The sequence below is a fragment of the Hyperolius riggenbachi genome, chromosome 9 (genome assembly GCF_040937935.1).
Source record: "Hyperolius riggenbachi isolate aHypRig1 chromosome 9, aHypRig1.pri, whole genome shotgun sequence".
Taxonomy (NCBI): Eukaryota; Metazoa; Chordata; class Amphibia; order Anura; family Hyperoliidae; genus Hyperolius; species Hyperolius riggenbachi.
The window spans coordinates 21456607-21473618 of record NC_090654.1 but is presented as its reverse complement, the minus strand read 5'-3'; the positions used below and the strand labels follow the sequence as shown (position 1 = coordinate 21473618).

The 17012-nt window shown below is 44.0% G+C and overlaps 1 protein-coding gene across 1 annotated transcript in view; it reads left to right on the top strand.

Annotated features, from left to right (window-relative positions):
- The window catches only part of LOC137531497 (extracellular serine/threonine protein kinase FAM20C-like), an 81149-nt gene that overhangs the window by 44641 nt on the left and 19496 nt on the right, over positions 1 to 17012 (top strand). Inside the window, exon 6 of the mRNA XM_068251414.1 lies at positions 2922 to 3102. Coding sequence (XP_068107515.1) covers positions 2922 to 3102 — 181 coding nt within the window. The remainder of the gene's footprint in view (positions 1 to 2921; positions 3103 to 17012) is intronic.

Genomic DNA, 17012 nt, shown 5'->3' with positions numbered 1-17012 from the left:
TGAGGCCAATGTATCTTTTTTTCCTCTGCAGAGAAGATGTTACAGAGCAGGCTAGTGAACTTTTGGACCCATTTAGAATGCTGAGTAGTGTCTAAACTGCAAATATTAGAGAATAATGCAATGTTATAAAAAACACTATATAACTGAAAATAAAAAATATTAGAATATTTTCTTTGCTACTAAAATTCTAGTAATTATCCGTATTACACAACCAATTCACTATATCATAATTTTTTTTTCGCTTCAGTGTCTCTTTAAGTTGAATTGCTGGAATAAATGGACTTTTGCGCGATATTATAATTTTTCGGGTTTCACCTGTATGTCACCAGTCTAGAAGAAATGAACCAAAAAGAATTTTACTCTCAAAGGTGGGTTGCACTTGCAGCAAGTGGTAATCAACCACATGAAGCAGATAGAGAACTATTACCCCTCTCCACTCGGGCACTCCAGGTGTAGCTGGGTGAGGATTGGTCACACTTTTTGAAAAGATAACTGGTACTGCAGATGGCTGAGCCACTGCAGTCCAATGGCCCCTCAGGAGCAGGTAAAATTGACTAAATATGGGTAAAGAGGAGCCCAGGATAGATAAAACTTCATTAAACGCAATATAAAGGAGAAAAAAAGAAGAGCTGGCTTACCTCTCCAATGACACTAATGAGATAGATTAAAGTTGATTCTACTTGCACAGGCAATGCATTTCGTGGGTACAAGCCCATTTCCTCAGGCTTATTAAAGTGCCACTGCTGTGTAGCGCCTCCGAGTCTTATGGCTACACAGCAGCAGCACTGTTATTGACCTGAGGAATTGGTCTTGTACCTTCGAAAACGCCTTTGATGGGCAAATAAAATCAACTTTAATCTATCTCGTTAGTGTCATTGGAGAGGTAAGCCAATTTTCCTTTTTTTCTATTTTATCTTGCTTTTAGACTTTGTTTACATCTAAAATCAAAATCACTGAGGGCCGGGCTTTGAGCTTTTTTTGCTCGTTTTTTTGATCCCCCTTCCGGTGCGCCACTGCGTGCTACGATTTTGTACAAGGCACTTTGTAAGAGCTTATGCAGAGCGATTCTGTTTTTTCACTTCCTGACGTCAGTCAGGAAGTGAACTCTTTCACCCGGAAATTAATAAATACAATGTATTTATTCATAAACGCGCGGACGTAATTGGCGGATAATCGCCGGATAAAGCGATTGGTGAGCGTTTTGCGCATTTCCTATACCTTCCATTGTAGCAAAATCGTGCAGAAAATGGTACAGGCAGCGCTTTGCTGAACGGAAATCAGATGCAACGCGCTGATATGAACTATCCCATAAGGGTTTATTGCACTAGCGATTTCAGGGCGTTTTTAAACATGGCCGGCGCTCAAAAACACCGCAAAACACCCTAGGTGTGAACAAGCCCTTAAAGTGAACCTCCGGACTAAAAATCGACTCAGCATCACTGAAAAGGCTTTGTGTTTCTTTAACAGTTTCACAGCATCAGAACTTTGTTTCTCTTATACACGTCTCATTTTTAGCTGCACAGAAGAAAACTGCCCGGGCTTTTTTCCCCTGATGCTGTGCAAAGCATGATGGGATTTCTGATTTTGTTGTTCTCGTTCTGCTGTTTTGGTACAATTTTTTTTTTTTTTTTTTTTTACATTTTGAATTTGACATTTGAAGCCTAGCGTGTGCAGCTGGGAGGGGTAATCAGGACACAGGATAGTTGAACTGTGTCTCCTGCTCCTTGTCACCTCCTTTCAACCAAAAAGATGTCTGCCCCCATGACAACGATGGCAGCCCCATGAATCACAAACATTTGCCTGTTGTTTTAAAACAGTGTGGGTAAGAGATTATATTACCCATCTATTCTAATTAACATAACTAATGTAACTCGATGACAGTATGTTTGTTTAGGCTGAAGTTACCCTTTAATGAAGATTTATCCATCCTGGGCACTTCTTCAGCCTTGTTATATTAGCAATACAACTTTCTTAGAAACTTTTCATCATACAGTATGTAGAGTTTATAACTGCTTCCAGGACCATCTTGGATTGCCAATGAATCATTCGTATTGTATTGAACCATTGTATGCACCCTTCGCTGTAGGATTTTTTTTCTCACTCTCTGTAAGCTTCGATAATTATCTCTGACTGCACTGGTTGAAAAAATAAAGTACAGTAACTCGTATCAACTTCTTTCCTTTTTCCTCTTTTTCTAAGTATTTTGTTGCGGTTTCCCACACAAACATGCCAGCCGCTTTGTGTACAGTACAGAGCTATGCTTTGTGTCTCAACAAATACCCTTTATACATCTTCTATCTCTTCGCCTTGCCGTATCAAATATTGTTCTGAACGATAGTTTCCATGGATACTTTACACATTCGGGTCTCAGCCTCCGCTATTGAAATGTAGGTTGGGAATATTTCCAGGTAGAGGGGGCCACGGACAAGACTTCCCGGCGTTTTTGTTGTTTGAAATTGTTACATAATGCCGTCTTTTGTGGCTTGGGCGTTGGGAGATGTTCTTTGATGCCAGATGAGTCTCTGTACGATTCGCACAATGGCGTTCACCCATTTCCAATGTTCTGATTATTTTTTTGCCGTACAAATAAAAAATGCAACTTCAAAGAATAGACGCCTCGTTGACAATCAGCGGTCACTGCTGCGTCCTTGCTCTCTTCGCGTTATTTTAGTCGACGTACTCTTGGTATTGTTGTTGGACTAATAAGGAGAAGCTGCATATTGGCTTTGAAAGCCTATTAGCGATATAACATTTAGGCATATTTCTGTGTTTTGAATACAACGGAATGGGATGATTCAACGGTCGGCAAGTCTTTGATTTTCTTTCGCAAAGCGATAGGCCTTTATATTCTTTTATGTGTCATGTTGGGTGATGACTGATTGCTGAATGCCTATAATAATTTCTATTACTCTTCCTCCCAGCCAACAATATTTGCTTCTATGGGGAGTGCTCCTACTATTGTTCTACGGAGCACGCGCTTTGCGGCAAGCCCGACCACCTGGAGGGCTCGCTGGCCGCCTTCTTACCAGATACAACGCTGGCCAAACGAAAGTCCTGGCGCAGTCCCTGGAGGAGGTCGTATCACAAGAGTAAGAAGGCAGAGTAAGTAAAAAAAAAATAGAAATTATAAACCATGTTAATATGTAGGAACCCGTTTACCCCAAAAAAAAATCACTTTAGGTTTTGATACTTACCTTGAGGTCGGCCTCTGCACCGGCAGAGACCCTGGTCCGGCGGTTCGGAGTGGAGCTGTGACGTGGGATGTGTCAGCTGCAAGGGGCTAGAGTAAGATTAACGTGAAAAAAATCGCTATTCACATCGCGTTTAGCGCTTCTATAGCCCTGAAACGCGATCGCCGGGAAATCTCCTGAAAATTGTGCAGGCTACACGATTGCGTTTTGCGATTTTGGGCGATTTGCGGCAATTAACCCCAAAAAAGCTTTAGCGTTTGAGCGTTTTGCCGAAAACACTGACAAAACGTTCAAGTGTGAATGGGCCCTAAGAGAGCTTTCTTATGGTGGTCTCTGATTGCTGCTGTGATTATTATTATTATTTTTTTTAAAAACCCTATTTCTTTTATTTCCTCTCACCCCCTGCCTAAATTAGCCCTAGACTAGGATACAAACACTACACTACATAAGCATCAGCCAATGATAGGGATTAGATTGTGAGCTGTTTGGAGGGACAGTTAAAGAGACACCGAAGTGAAAAAAAAAATGATATAATGAATTGGTTGTGTACTATGAATAAATACTAGAAGATTAGCAGCAAAGAAAATATTCTCATATTTTTATTTTCAGGTATATAGTGTTTTTTTCTAACATTGCATCATTCTATGATATGTGCAGATTACACAACACTCAGCATTCAAAATGATTCTTTCAGAGCAGTCTGTGAACTAATGACCTCTCCTCTGGCAGAGAAAAAGTAAGTAGTTCAGGAACAGTTGAGATAATAAAAGTCAGAAAACAGCCCTCTCCACGACTTTGAAAGTCGTAGAGCTTAATGGTTTTTTTGCATAGAGATAACAACTGGAGTTTCTTAACTCTTCCTGTACTGGAAACAATTAGACTGATGTATCTGATCTTAATGTTTTATTTCTTAGCTGTACTACACATACAAATCACAATATCATATTTTTTTTTTTCGCTTCAGTGTCTCTTTAAAGAGACTCTGAAGCGAGAATAAATCTCGCTTCAGAGCTCATAGTTAGCAGGGGCACGTGTGCCCTTGCTAAACCGCCGCTATCCCGCGGCTAAACGGGGGTCTATTCACCCCCAAACCCACCCGGCAAGCGTTGGTCGTATATTTGGTCGCTCCTGGAGGCAGGGCTAACGGCTGCAGCCCTGGCTCCAGTCGCGTCTATCAGCGGCGCATCGCCACCTCTCCCCCGCCCCTCTCAGTGAAGGAAGACTGAGAGGGGCGGGGGAGAGGCGGAGATACGTGCTGACAGACGCGCGTGGGGCAGGGCTGAGGCGGTTAGCCCTGCCCCAATGCAGAAGCGCTCTCCTGCTTTACGGAGGGGATTTGGGGGATCAGGGACCCCCGTTAAGCCGCGGGATAGCGGCGTTTTAGCAGGGGCACACATGCCCCTGCTATCTATGAGGTCTGAAGCGAGATTTATTCTCGCTTCAGACTCTCTTTAAGTGACAGGGCTGTGCTCTATACAGCGCTTCGCTAGATCGCAGCGGGACCGGTCGACTGAATCGGTCAGCATTTGTGTTATTGATTTCACAGCTGATTCGATCACAGTGATCGAACCTGCTGTATATCGGCGGGAATAAATTCGAGTTAGTGTATCGGTAGCTTTAGTGTTTTAACTGTCAATTTAATTAGTGGCTTTCAAGTGCTCTTGGCCTATTTTCTTTTCTTTTGTATTCATGACATTTACTAGTTCTGGCCACTAAGAAACACCATTAGGCAGGATGCACATATGTTACAATTTTGTGCGCTTTGCCGCATAGCATGAAACGTGCACCACCGCACAAGTACTAAAAGACTATGAGCTGCTCGTGCTTCAGGGTTTTTTTTTTTTTTTCGTTTGTCCCAGTTACCGTTTCTTCTTTTTCTTCACGTTAAAAAGTTTGGACAACTTTCTGCTTTTTCCCCCGCACACCGCGGATGTGGCTAATTCTGTGGTAGTTTGCTGCAATTACAAAAGCCCAGGGCCGTGCAGAGGGGGTGCTCAAAATTACAAAAGGGGCCTCACAATGCGCCCCCCCCCCCACGCACGCCCCTTCCTCCTAGCTTTTGACTAGGTAGTATTGGTTGTCATGTGAGTACTGAGTACTTAAAGAGGGGGGGGGGTGCTCAGACACCCAGAACCCCCCCCCTTGCACATGTCTGCAAAAGCCCCCCCCTATTTGGCTGCAGTAATGTCTCCATATTCTTCTCACTTCAGTTGCCCTTTAAGAAGTCACTCTCTGTAGATCTGTAAACAAGGGGTTAGCACCCTCCCACCATGGGTGGATTGTACAATGTGGAAATTAACAAAGGCACGAACAAGCTCAAAGTAGCTAAAACTTAAAAAAAACAAAAACAAGCGGGGGGGGGGGGGGGGGGTGGTTGGGGGTTGGGCTTTGGGCGGCAGTGGTGGACTTACCCCCTCCAAGCAGACACATAAACAGGTTGATGTTATATCAAAAAACAATTGTATGTATATATACACTCCAAAGGGTCAAAGCAATGCGTTTCGCAGGTGTGGCCCCGCTTCATCAGGCAACAGGGGATGGAGCATACAGCAACAAGTGTCTATGACTCCACCTAGGGCCTCTGTGCAGAGGTGTTTGTGCTCAGTTCACTTTTGTGACGCACCTGGTTGTGTGGATACCGTTTTGCTGAGGGCAGCAACTCTTGCGGCTTATTAACCAGAGTCCCTGGACTGGAAACAGGAATCTCCGGTGAACAAGGGGCAGGAGTGCTCGCAGATCCAACAGCGTGATCTGGTAGGAACTGGAGACTCCCGCGGAACGGGTCTGGTACTGCAATGACCCGTTAACCAGGCAGTATGATGGACGACTCACTGGTTGATCACTTGGTATACTTGGGTAGCAGAAAGTCGGCAACAGAGCAGGTTCTTGGACAGGCCGGAGTCGGTAACTGAGCGGGTACTCGGACAGGCAGAGGTCGGCAACAGAGCGGGTAGTCAGGCAAGCAGAGGTCGGCAACAAGGTAGGAAGTCGGACGTAGCAGAGGTCAAAGCCGGAGCGGGTAATCAGACGGGCCAGGGTCAGCATCAACAAAGCAGGAACAGGCAGACAAACGTCAGGTCACGGGAGAAACTAGCTGCAATACTACAGCACTGAGCTAATCCCTCAGCGAGCTTAAATAGGCCGTTTGGCGCGTAATTGACGCCATGCGTAATGACGTCATGCGTCATAATGTACGCATGCGCACGCGCATGCGTACCAACAAGCGGAACTGATGTACACGCGGACGTCCGTCCGCGTGCGCACGCACGACACGCCCACCACTACACCTTCCGGCGCGGCAGTTTAAGCGTGCACGTACGGCGCCCGCGGACACCCACCACCGGACCCCCAACAGTAGCAGCCCGATGACGAGCCTTCGGACGCCCACGGACATCCGTTTGTGCCAGCCGCCGCACTCGCCCAGGTAACTGACCGTGACAATGCCCCCCCCTTAGGGGCAGCCTCCGGATGCCCCTTGGGGCTGGTTTATCGGGGAATTTCCCATGAAACTTCTTAACCAATACAGGTGCGTGGACGAAGGAGGCTGGTTCCCAAGTGTTATCTTCAGGCCCATAATTCTTCCACTTGATCAGATACTGCACGTGCCTACCTCTCCATCTGGAATCAAGGATGGCCTCTACCTCAAACTCCTCTTCGCCATTTACAATATCCGGTGGTGGTGGTGCTGAGTTCTGCTCGGGAAAGAGGTCTGGTAGTACTGGTTTCAATAAAGCAACATGAAACACAGGGTGAATCTTCAGATTAGCAGGTAATTTCAATTCATATGCTACTTGTCCAACTCTTCGTTTAATTTCAAATGGTCCGATAAACTTGGGTCCCAATTTCTTTGAAGGACAAGAAAGTCTCAAGTTCTTGGTTGACAAGAACACTTTATCTCCAATTGTTAAATCTAGATCTCCCCTCCTGTGACGGTCAGCCTTGTTCTTAAAAGTCTCCTGGGACTGGGACATAGATTCTTGAAGAAGTTGATTGTTTTGGAACAAAAATTTAAGTAACTCTTCCGCAGCAGGAACAGATGTCTCTTTAACCAAATTAGGAAGAAATGAAGGATGATATCCATAATTTGCAAAAAATGGTGTTTGATTAGTAGAAGCATGAACCGAGTTATTATAGGCAAATTCTGCAGATGGAAGTAATTGTGACCAGTTATCTTGTGAACCTGTAATAAAACATCTGAGGTACTGTTCCAATGTCTGATTAGTGCGTTCTGTCTGACCATTAGATTGAGGATGATAAGCAGATGAGAAGTGTAATTGTATGTTCAATAATTGACATAATGCTCTCCAAAATCGAGAAGTAAATTGCGTTCCTCTGTCTGATACAATGTCGTTAGGGATGCCATGTAACCGCACTACTTCTTTAATGAACGCAATAGCAGTGGCTTTAGCTGAAGGCAGATTTAACATAGCAATGAAATGCGCCATCTTCGTCAGTCTGTCCACCACTACAAGAATTGTATTGAAACTTTCCGATCTAGGTAACTCCACAATAAAGTCTATTGAAATCGAATGCCAGGGTCTAGGAGGGACAGGTAGAGGGTCTAGCAGCCCCCAAGGTTTCAGATTGGAACCCTTACTTCGGTTACAAACTCGACAGGACTTCACATATTTCTTACAGTCCTTCCGTAAAGTAGGCCACCAAAAGAATCGTTGTATTAATTCATAAGTCTTTGCCACTCCAAAATGTCCGGCCAGCTGATGATCATGACACAGCCTAAAGACCTGTAACTGATGATTCTCTGGCACAAAGATCCTGTCCTTAAACAACCATAGACCATCTTTACATGTTAGTTGGGGTTTGATTTCATCTGGGGGATCCGAAGAATCTTGACGAAGCTGTTCCATCAGAGTCGGTTGCATAAGAAGAAAAAAATTTTGTTGAGAAAGAATGGTGTCTGTGATCAGTGGTGCACTTTCTTCTGGGAACATGCGAGATAAAGCATCGGGTTTGGTGTTTTTAGAACCCGGGCGATACGTGATGTGGAAAGAAAATCTTGAAAAAAAAAGTGCCCATCTCGCCTGTCTAGGATTAAGTCTTTTAGCAGTCTTCAAATATTCCAAATTCCTGTGATCCGTGTAGATCAATATGTCCTGAGAAGCCCCTTCCAGTAAATATCTCCACTCCTCCAGAGCGTATTTAATTGCCAGCAACTCCCTGTCCCCAACATCATAATTCCTCTCCGCCTCGGACAGTTTTCTGGAATAGAACGCTATAGGGTGCAGAACCGCCTTTAATCCTGACCTTTGGGATAAGACAGCACCCACTGCTGATTCAGAAGCGTCCACTTCTAAAATAAATGGCATTGCTGGATCTGGATGTTTGAGAATCGGTGCAGAGGTAAATAACTTCTTAAGCTTCTCAAAGGCAGACTGGGCTTCCGTAGTCCAATGAAACTGAACATGCTGGCGCGTTAACTTCGTAATGGGCAGGATAATGGCAGAAAAATTTCGAATAAATTTCCTGTAGAAATTTGCAAACCCTACAAAACGTTGCACTGCTTTCTTGTTGGTAGGAGCTGGCCATTCCATAATCGATTGAACCTTTTGTGGATCCATGATGAAACCATCAGCTGAAATAATAAGTCCTAGAAACTGAATGGTATGCTGTTCAAATTCGCATTTTTCAGCTTTTACATAGAGTTTATGAAGTCTCAAACGTTCCAACACTTGACTAACTTGTCTCCTGTGTTCTTCCAAGGATGATGAAAATATAAAAATATCATCCAAATAGACTATTAAGAAATGATCAATGAATTCTCTCAATACATCATTAATAAAATGTTGAAAAGTTGCAGGTGCATTGCACAGGCCGAAGGGCATTACCAGATATTCGTAGTGTCCATAACGAGATCTAAAAGCGGTCTTCCATTCGTCGCCCTCCCTGATTCTTACCAGATTATATGCTCCTCTAAGGTCCAATTTGGTGAATATCTTGGCTTCTCGTAACTTCTGGAACAATTCCGGCATAAGAGGCAAAGGGTACCTATTCTTGATAGTTATTTTATTTAATTCTCTGTAGTCAATACAAGGTCTTAGAGTCTTATCCTTCTTTTGTACAAAAAATATACCGGCACCGGCTGAAGATTTAGATGGGCGAATGAACCCCTTCCTCAAATTTTCTTCAATGTATTCCCTCAATACTTCCTGTTCTGGTTCTGATAAGGGAAACATCCGGCTGAACGGAATTGCTGCACCAGGAAACAGATCAATTGGGCAGTCGTAAGGACGATGGGGCGGGAGTTGATCTGCTTTCCTCTTGTCAAAAACATCTAAAAAGGCATGATATTGTTCCGGTATAGCTTCCTGTAATGTAGATGTACAAAGGAAAGAACCCTCCGCCGCTGGTTGCTCAATGATACAGCTTTGATCACAGTACGTAGAGGGAAAGGATATAGTCCCGGAGGACCAATTAATAGCTGGATTATGTGCTTGAAGCCAGGGTAACCCCAGAATGACGGGGTATAATGGTGAAGTTAAAAGATCCAGTTTTAATTGTTCTTGATGTATTCCTTGAATGGAAGTGGACAGAGGTACTGTTTCCCAGATAACAGGTCCTGAACTAATAGCACTACCATCTGCGAGATGAATCATAAGTGGGTTCTTCCGAGGCTGAATGGGGATTTGATGAGCAGTAGCGAAAGAGATGTCCATGAAGCAACTGCAAGCTCCTGAGTCTATAATAGCTGAAACCTCAAGGATTCTTCCGGGCCACTGAAAGAAAACAGGAACAGAAAAATGATTAGTTGCTGGGGGTGTAACATTAGAAATGGGTACTGCGTTAAACACTGGAGTTTGCTCCTTACCAGAGGGACGGACCGGGCAGGACCTCAAAAAGTGACCGGTTGCTCCACAATAGAAACACAGGTTTCCTTGTCTTCGTCTCGTTTTTTCCTCCGCCGAAAGAGCGGATCGGATTACACCTATTTGCATAGGTTCAGGCTGGTCACTGACTGTCACAGGGGTTGGAGCAGGGGAAGATGGAACCCAATTGGAGCGTGCACTGTTGTTACTGGATCTTTCCAACTGGCGTTCCCGGAAACGTCGATCGATCTGGATTGCTGAGGAGATCAATAACTCCAATGTAGCTGGAATGTCCGTTCGGGCCAGTTCATCTTTCACATAATCTGAAAGACCCTTCTTATATTGAAACTTGAGGGCTGAGTCATTCCAATCCGTATCTGCAGCCCAACGACGAAATTCTGAAGTATATTCCTCCACAGACCGGCGACCTTGCCGTAAATAGCCTAGTGCAGTTTCAGCAGTAGCCCCGCGTTGTGGATCGTCATAGAGTAGAGCCATAGCAGTAAACAGGGTCTCTGATGATGCCAATGAAGCGTGTTTTTGATCCATCATGTTGTGTGCCCAGGCCTGTGGTTCTCCCTGTAGCAAGGAGATAATGAATCCTACCTTGGTTTCCTCATTGAAGAAGGTACGAGGTTGTAAACCAAAGTACAGTTGACAAGCATGTTGGAAGGCACGAAACTTGGTCCGGTCTCCGGAAAAACGTTCAGGAGTAGGTACTCTCGGCTCTGGAGGAGGAATTACTGTTACAGGTGCTGGAACTGGAGGGGAAGCTGGTGGAGGGTTAATTGCTGGAACTGGTGCTCCGGCTGCGGCCATAGTACTGATCCGTCCTTCCATCTGAATATGACTGGCCTGAAGTTCCTTAATGGCCTCCGTTAGGGCGGTCACTTGTTTGCATAGTGTAGCCAAAACATTTGCTGCCTCAGCGGTATCCATGTCAGGGCTGTAGTATTTTGTGACGCACCTGGTTGTGTGGATACCGTTTTGCTGAGGGCAGCAACTCTTGCGGCTTATTAACCAGAGTCCCTGGACTGGAAACAGGAATCTCCGGTGAACAAGGGGCAGGAGTGCTCGCAGATCCAACAGCGTGATCTGGTAGGAACTGGAGACTCCCGCGGAACGGGTCTGGTACTGCAATGACCCGTTAACCAGGCAGTATGATGGACGACTCACTGGTTGATCACTTGGTATACTTGGGTAGCAGAAAGTCGGCAACAGAGCAGGTTCTTGGACAGGCCGGAGTCGGTAACTGAGCGGGTACTCGGACAGGCAGAGGTCGGCAACAGAGCGGGTAGTCAGGCAAGCAGAGGTCGGCAACAAGGTAGGAAGTCGGACGTAGCAGAGGTCAAAGCCGGAGCGGGTAATCAGACGGGCCAGGGTCAGCATCAACAAAGCAGGAACAGGCAGACAAACGTCAGGTCACGGGAGAAACTAGCTGCAATACTACAGCACTGAGCTAATCCCTCAGCGAGCTTAAATAGGCCGTTTGGCGCGTAATTGACGCCATGCGTAATGACGTCATGCGTCATAATGTACGCATGCGCACGCGCATGCGTACCAACAAGCGGAACTGATGTACACGCGGACGTCCGTCCGCGTGCGCACGCACGACACGCCCACCACTACACCTTCTGGCGCGGCAGTTTAAGCGTGCACGTACGACGCCCGCGGACACCCACCACCGGACCCCCAACAGTAGCAGCCCGATGACGAGCCTTCGGACGCCCACGGACATCCGTTTGTGCCAGCCGCCGCACTCGCCCAGGTAACTGACCGTGACAACTTTAAAGAGAAACTCTGACCAAGAATTGAACTTTATCCCAATCAGTAGCTGATACCCCCTTTTACATGAGAAATCTATTCCTTTTCACAAACAGACCATCAGGGGGCTCTGTATGACTGATATTGTGGTGAAACCCCTCCCACAAAGAAATTCTGAGTACGTACTCTTGGCAGTTTCCTGTCTGTGAACCTTGCTGCATTGTGGGAAATAGCTGTTTACAGCTGTTTCCAACTGCCAAAACAGCAAGCAGCAGCTACTGACATCACTTGCCAGCAGTAAAAATGTCATCATGTAATAAATGTCAGAATATAAATCAGGGATTCAAAATATTTTACAATGGGCAAACACTGACTAAATCATTTATACATAATTGTAAAAATGAAGCACGTACTTTTTTATTACATTATTTTCACTGGAGTTCCTCTTTAAAGTGAACCCAAGGTGAGAGTGACATGGAGGCTACCATATTTATTTCCTTTTGCATAATACCAGTTGCCTGTCTATATATGTCTGTATATAACATCTATATGTGTATGCCATTGTCTGTATTATTATGTTCCCCATGTTTGTTTCTTACTCTGTACAGCGCCACGGAAGAGGCCGTAGCTTTAGAGTAATAATAATGGGCACATTTTGGGGTATTTATACATTATCATTTAGGAGAATTTACCGTTTGGCCAATTCGTGGACACACACAGAATGTAAGCATCGAGAATTGTACAAACCTTTAGCGAAGGACGTTGGAAATTTCAGAACATCACATCAAAAAATAAATAAATAAATACAAAAATCATAGATTTGTGTTTGGAAGAAATGTTTTGACCATGGGCACATGGAGCTGTTTATATGATTTGTCCTTGCATTGCCCACGTACAATGCTGTAATAGATGTGTGGGTACTTATCCGTTAGCCGGGCGCATCCTCTAGGTGGCGACAAAACTCCCCCAGAGTTACATCTTTCCCTGCTATCCATGTCGGCCTGGAGGGGGAATAGTAATTAGCGCCACCTGCCGGATGCGCCCGGCTAACGGATAAGTACCGATGTGTGTATAAACAAAAAACATCTACTGTATTTCCTAAATGCATTACTGGTGGTGCCAATTATTAAAATGTGATGTACTGCCATCTACTAGCTAATATAGGAACTTTCATCAACTACAATTTTTATTACGGTATTAAAAAAAAAAGGAGACAAGTTGTGTGAGAAATGTCATAAAAGACATTTGGACATATTGTCGCAACTGATATCTTTCTAAAAATGCAATGCTGACCCTCTGACTGTCCTGCTCTCATAATCATTCGCTTGCATTCATGAATGTTGTTTGGGTGGCCTAGAATCATGAGTAGAGATGTCGCGAACCTCCGATTTTAGGGTCGCGAACCCTGTTCGCGAACCTCCGCGAAAGGTTCGGTTCGTGAAAAAGTTTGCGAACCGCAATAGACTTCAATAGGGAGGCGAACTTTGAAAATTTTAAAAAATTCTACCGGCTGGAAAAATGATAGAAAACATGTTTCAAGAGCTCTAATACCTGGAGGCACACCTGATTGAGTGAAATACACATCACTGCTGGAGGACCCGCCCACTTTCCCTCCTCCAAGCAATGTCCTTATACCATTTGACTCAGTTGTCTGCCTACACTAATTAGTTATGGGACAGCTGCTACACACTCTGCTAGGGAGATTTTAATTGGCCTCCTCCCACCTCCCCTTCTACCCTTCTACCTATTCCCTCCTACCGGAGGGAGGAGGGTCTCTTCTGCCAGGGAATTATCCTATTTCAAAAACCAGTATACATCATACCATGGCTGGGAATCGAACCCAGATCTCACTGTGTGGTGGGCAAGCACACTAACCACGGTACCACTACAGTAGTAACTGAAGCTGGCCTAAAATGTACCATTTATGCTCAATGCAATAGAAACATTAGGTTGCTTAAACGGAACCTTAACTAAGAGTGATATGGATGTTTCCTGTAAACAATACCAGTTGCCTGGCAGTCCGGCTGATCTTTGTGACTGCAATAGTGGCTGAATCACACCCTGAAACAAGCATGCAGCTAATCCAGTCTGACTTCAGTCAGAGCACCTGATCTGCATGCTTGTTTTTTTTTAAATATATTTTTATTGATATTTTGAGGGTAGGGAAGGCAGTACAATAACAAAGTGCATACTTTTACATCAAATTTTTATGTCAGTAACTTTTCCTTCTCTCCCTTCTTTCCCTCCCCTCCTCCCCCCCCCCTTTTCTCCCCCCCCCCACCCCGTGCTCAATGCCTATAGTTAATATAGAAACGAAGCCCGTTATAACCGATTATTTTACAGTATGTTGTCTAAACAGATCTCTTTTTTATAAATCAAGGTCATACAGCGTCTCTTCTTCTCGCATTTGCCCAAGTCGTCCCCAAAGGTGTCTTTATCTTAGGTGGGCTGTGGCTTATATTTAAGGGGCCCCAGGCTCTCCCCTATATCCTCCAGGCAGTACCAAGTAGTGTAGGTAAAATTTCCCATCAATGTATTGATTTCTTCCTGGGTAAAGGTATCCAAAATGTACTTTCTCCAAATTTTGAAGAAGGGTTTGGTCCTTTTTTCCAGGGATTGCAATGTGTATAGTTTTTCCATTAGAAATAGGGCTGCCAATTCTTGTTTAAGTAGCGACAGGGTTGGGATATTTGATGAGATCCAGGTTTGAAATATAGCGCGCTTGGCTGAGGCCAATATAATATGGAATAAAGCAGATGTTTTTTTTGCTGAGTCCTCATATTGTTTGTCGTAGTAATGGAATAGACATAGTTTCACTTCTTTTTCCACTTGTTTGTGACATAAAGCATTTGCATACTTAATAACCACATCCCAAAAATGATCTATAGTATGACATCCCCAAATACAGTGGAATAAATCAGCTTGCGGATGTTTACATTTGGGGCACTGCGGGGTATAGTAGCTTGGGGGATTTTTATACTTAATATTAAATGCGTATTTCGCTGTATGTAAAAGTAGTAAATGTGATGTTCTATGTTGCTCGTTTTTTATCACAGATCTATACTCACAAAGCCCCTGTATGATGTTTTGCCCAATATTTTCCTCCAGTATATCTTTCTTCCAAGTTTGGAATACTATGTTTGCTATGTTGTCTTCCTTAAGCCTAGAAAGGCCTGTGTTTATCTCGGACAACGATTGCGCCGGTCTTCCCGGGGCTATCAGGCTATCGAATGCGTCTGGCAAAGCCACAGATAGTAAGTTTTTAACATGGGATCTCACCAATGATTGTATCTGTAAATACTGGAGGAAACTATTTCTTGGTATAGCGTATTTTGTGATTAGTTCCTGAAATGTTAACCACTTCCCAGTTTTTAGGTCAAAAAGGTTCCCCAGTTTAGATATACCCCTGTCTTCCCAGTCAGAGAGGTATTGTTGAGTGATGCTATCTGGGAAAAGTGGGTTGCCCCATATTGGCATATATTTGGAGATGTACATTGGAAGATGTAATAATTTGCGGACATTTTTCCATGTTATCACTGTGTCTCTTATGATTGCATTTTGACGGAGCCGTATTGGGAGGTTTTTAAATTTGGAGTGCAGGAGGCCAGGGAGGGCCCAGGGCTTTGCTACTTCACTTTCTAGTGCATAGTTTGAGTATTTATCCATGTTTTTTAGCCAGTCGTGGACGTGTCTCATTAGGGAGGCTAGATTGTAATTACGTATGTTCGGTAGGTTAAATCCACCAAGATCTTTGGGGGACTGTAGTTTTTTTAAGGAGATTCTGGGTTTTCTCCCTTTCCATATAAATTTTGAAAATGCTGCTTCAAGTTGTTTTATGTCTTTATGTCTAATGAGGAGTGGGAGTGTCTGCATTGGGTACAGCAGTCGTCCCATTGTGGTCATTTTAATTAATGCAGCGCGACCTGCAATACCAATAGGGAGGGTATGCCATTTTGTTAGTTGTTCTCTTATTTTACAGAAGAGAGGGGTGTAGTTTAGGGCATATAATCTAGTGGGGTCTTTGGGGATATTAATACCTAGATATTTTATTTGTGAAGCTACTATTTTTATTCCCAAATTTGAGTGTTCTAGTTTGTTTGCTTGTTTTGACAGAAACATCAACTCACTCTTTTCTTTATTTATTTTTAGCCCTGACAGCTGTGAGAATTCATTGAGAATCTGGAATACTCTAGGCATTTGATTTATGGGGTCTTGAAGGAATACCAAGATATCATCTGCAAATAGGGCCTGTTGTGTTTCGATCTCCCCTATTTTGATTCCCTGGATGTGTCGTCTGAGTGTTGCTGCTAGCGGCTCTAACGCTAAATTAAATAACAATGGTGATAAGGGGCATCCCTGGCGCACTCCTTTCATTATGGGGAAAGATTCAGAGATGAATCCAGGGGTCGAAATTTTTGCTTGCGGGTTTGAGTATATTGTTTGGATGGCATTCAAGAATGGGCCCTGAAACCCCATTGTTTTCATAACTCCTATCATCCAGTCCCACTCCACATTGTCAAATGCTTTTTCCGCGTCTAGCGAAAGCACTGCAGCAGATTTATAGGATATCGGGTATGCTCTGATATGTTCTAATATTGTTATTACTTTCCGGATGTTAGTCACACCCATTCTTCCTTTAATAAAACCGACTTGATTTCTGTGGATAACAGACGGCATAATCATAGATAGCCTGCTGGCTAAAATTTTGGAAAGGATCTTTGCATCTTGATCTATAAGAGATATAGGGCGGTATGCGCCCGGGTCTTGTAGGTCTTTACCCGCTTTGGGTAGGAGCTTAATGTATGACATCTTTCCTGTATTAAGGTAGGTCTGGTCTGTTATCATTTTGTTAAAGAGCTTGGTTAGGGGTTCTGCTATTTCTACTTGTAGTATTTTATAGAATTCGCTTGTTAGCCCATCAGGGCCTGGGGCCTTTTGATTTTTTAATTCTTTGATGGTCTCCCTGACCTCCTGCACCTTCACCTCTTCATTTAAAAATTTAATTTGATCCTCTGTAAGTTTACTAATTGGGAGGGTTGGCAGTATTTTTTCTAGTCCGATGGGGCCTTCCCTTGTGGATGAATATAGGTTTGCAAAGTATTTTTTGAAAAGGTTGTTAACTGTTTTAGGGTGTGAGTGCACTGTCCCTGTTATGTCTTTCAGTTGGGTGGGTATCTGTTGCGCCTGTTTCTGTCGAGCTATGTTTGCAAGTAGCTTTCCTGCTTTTTCACCGTAT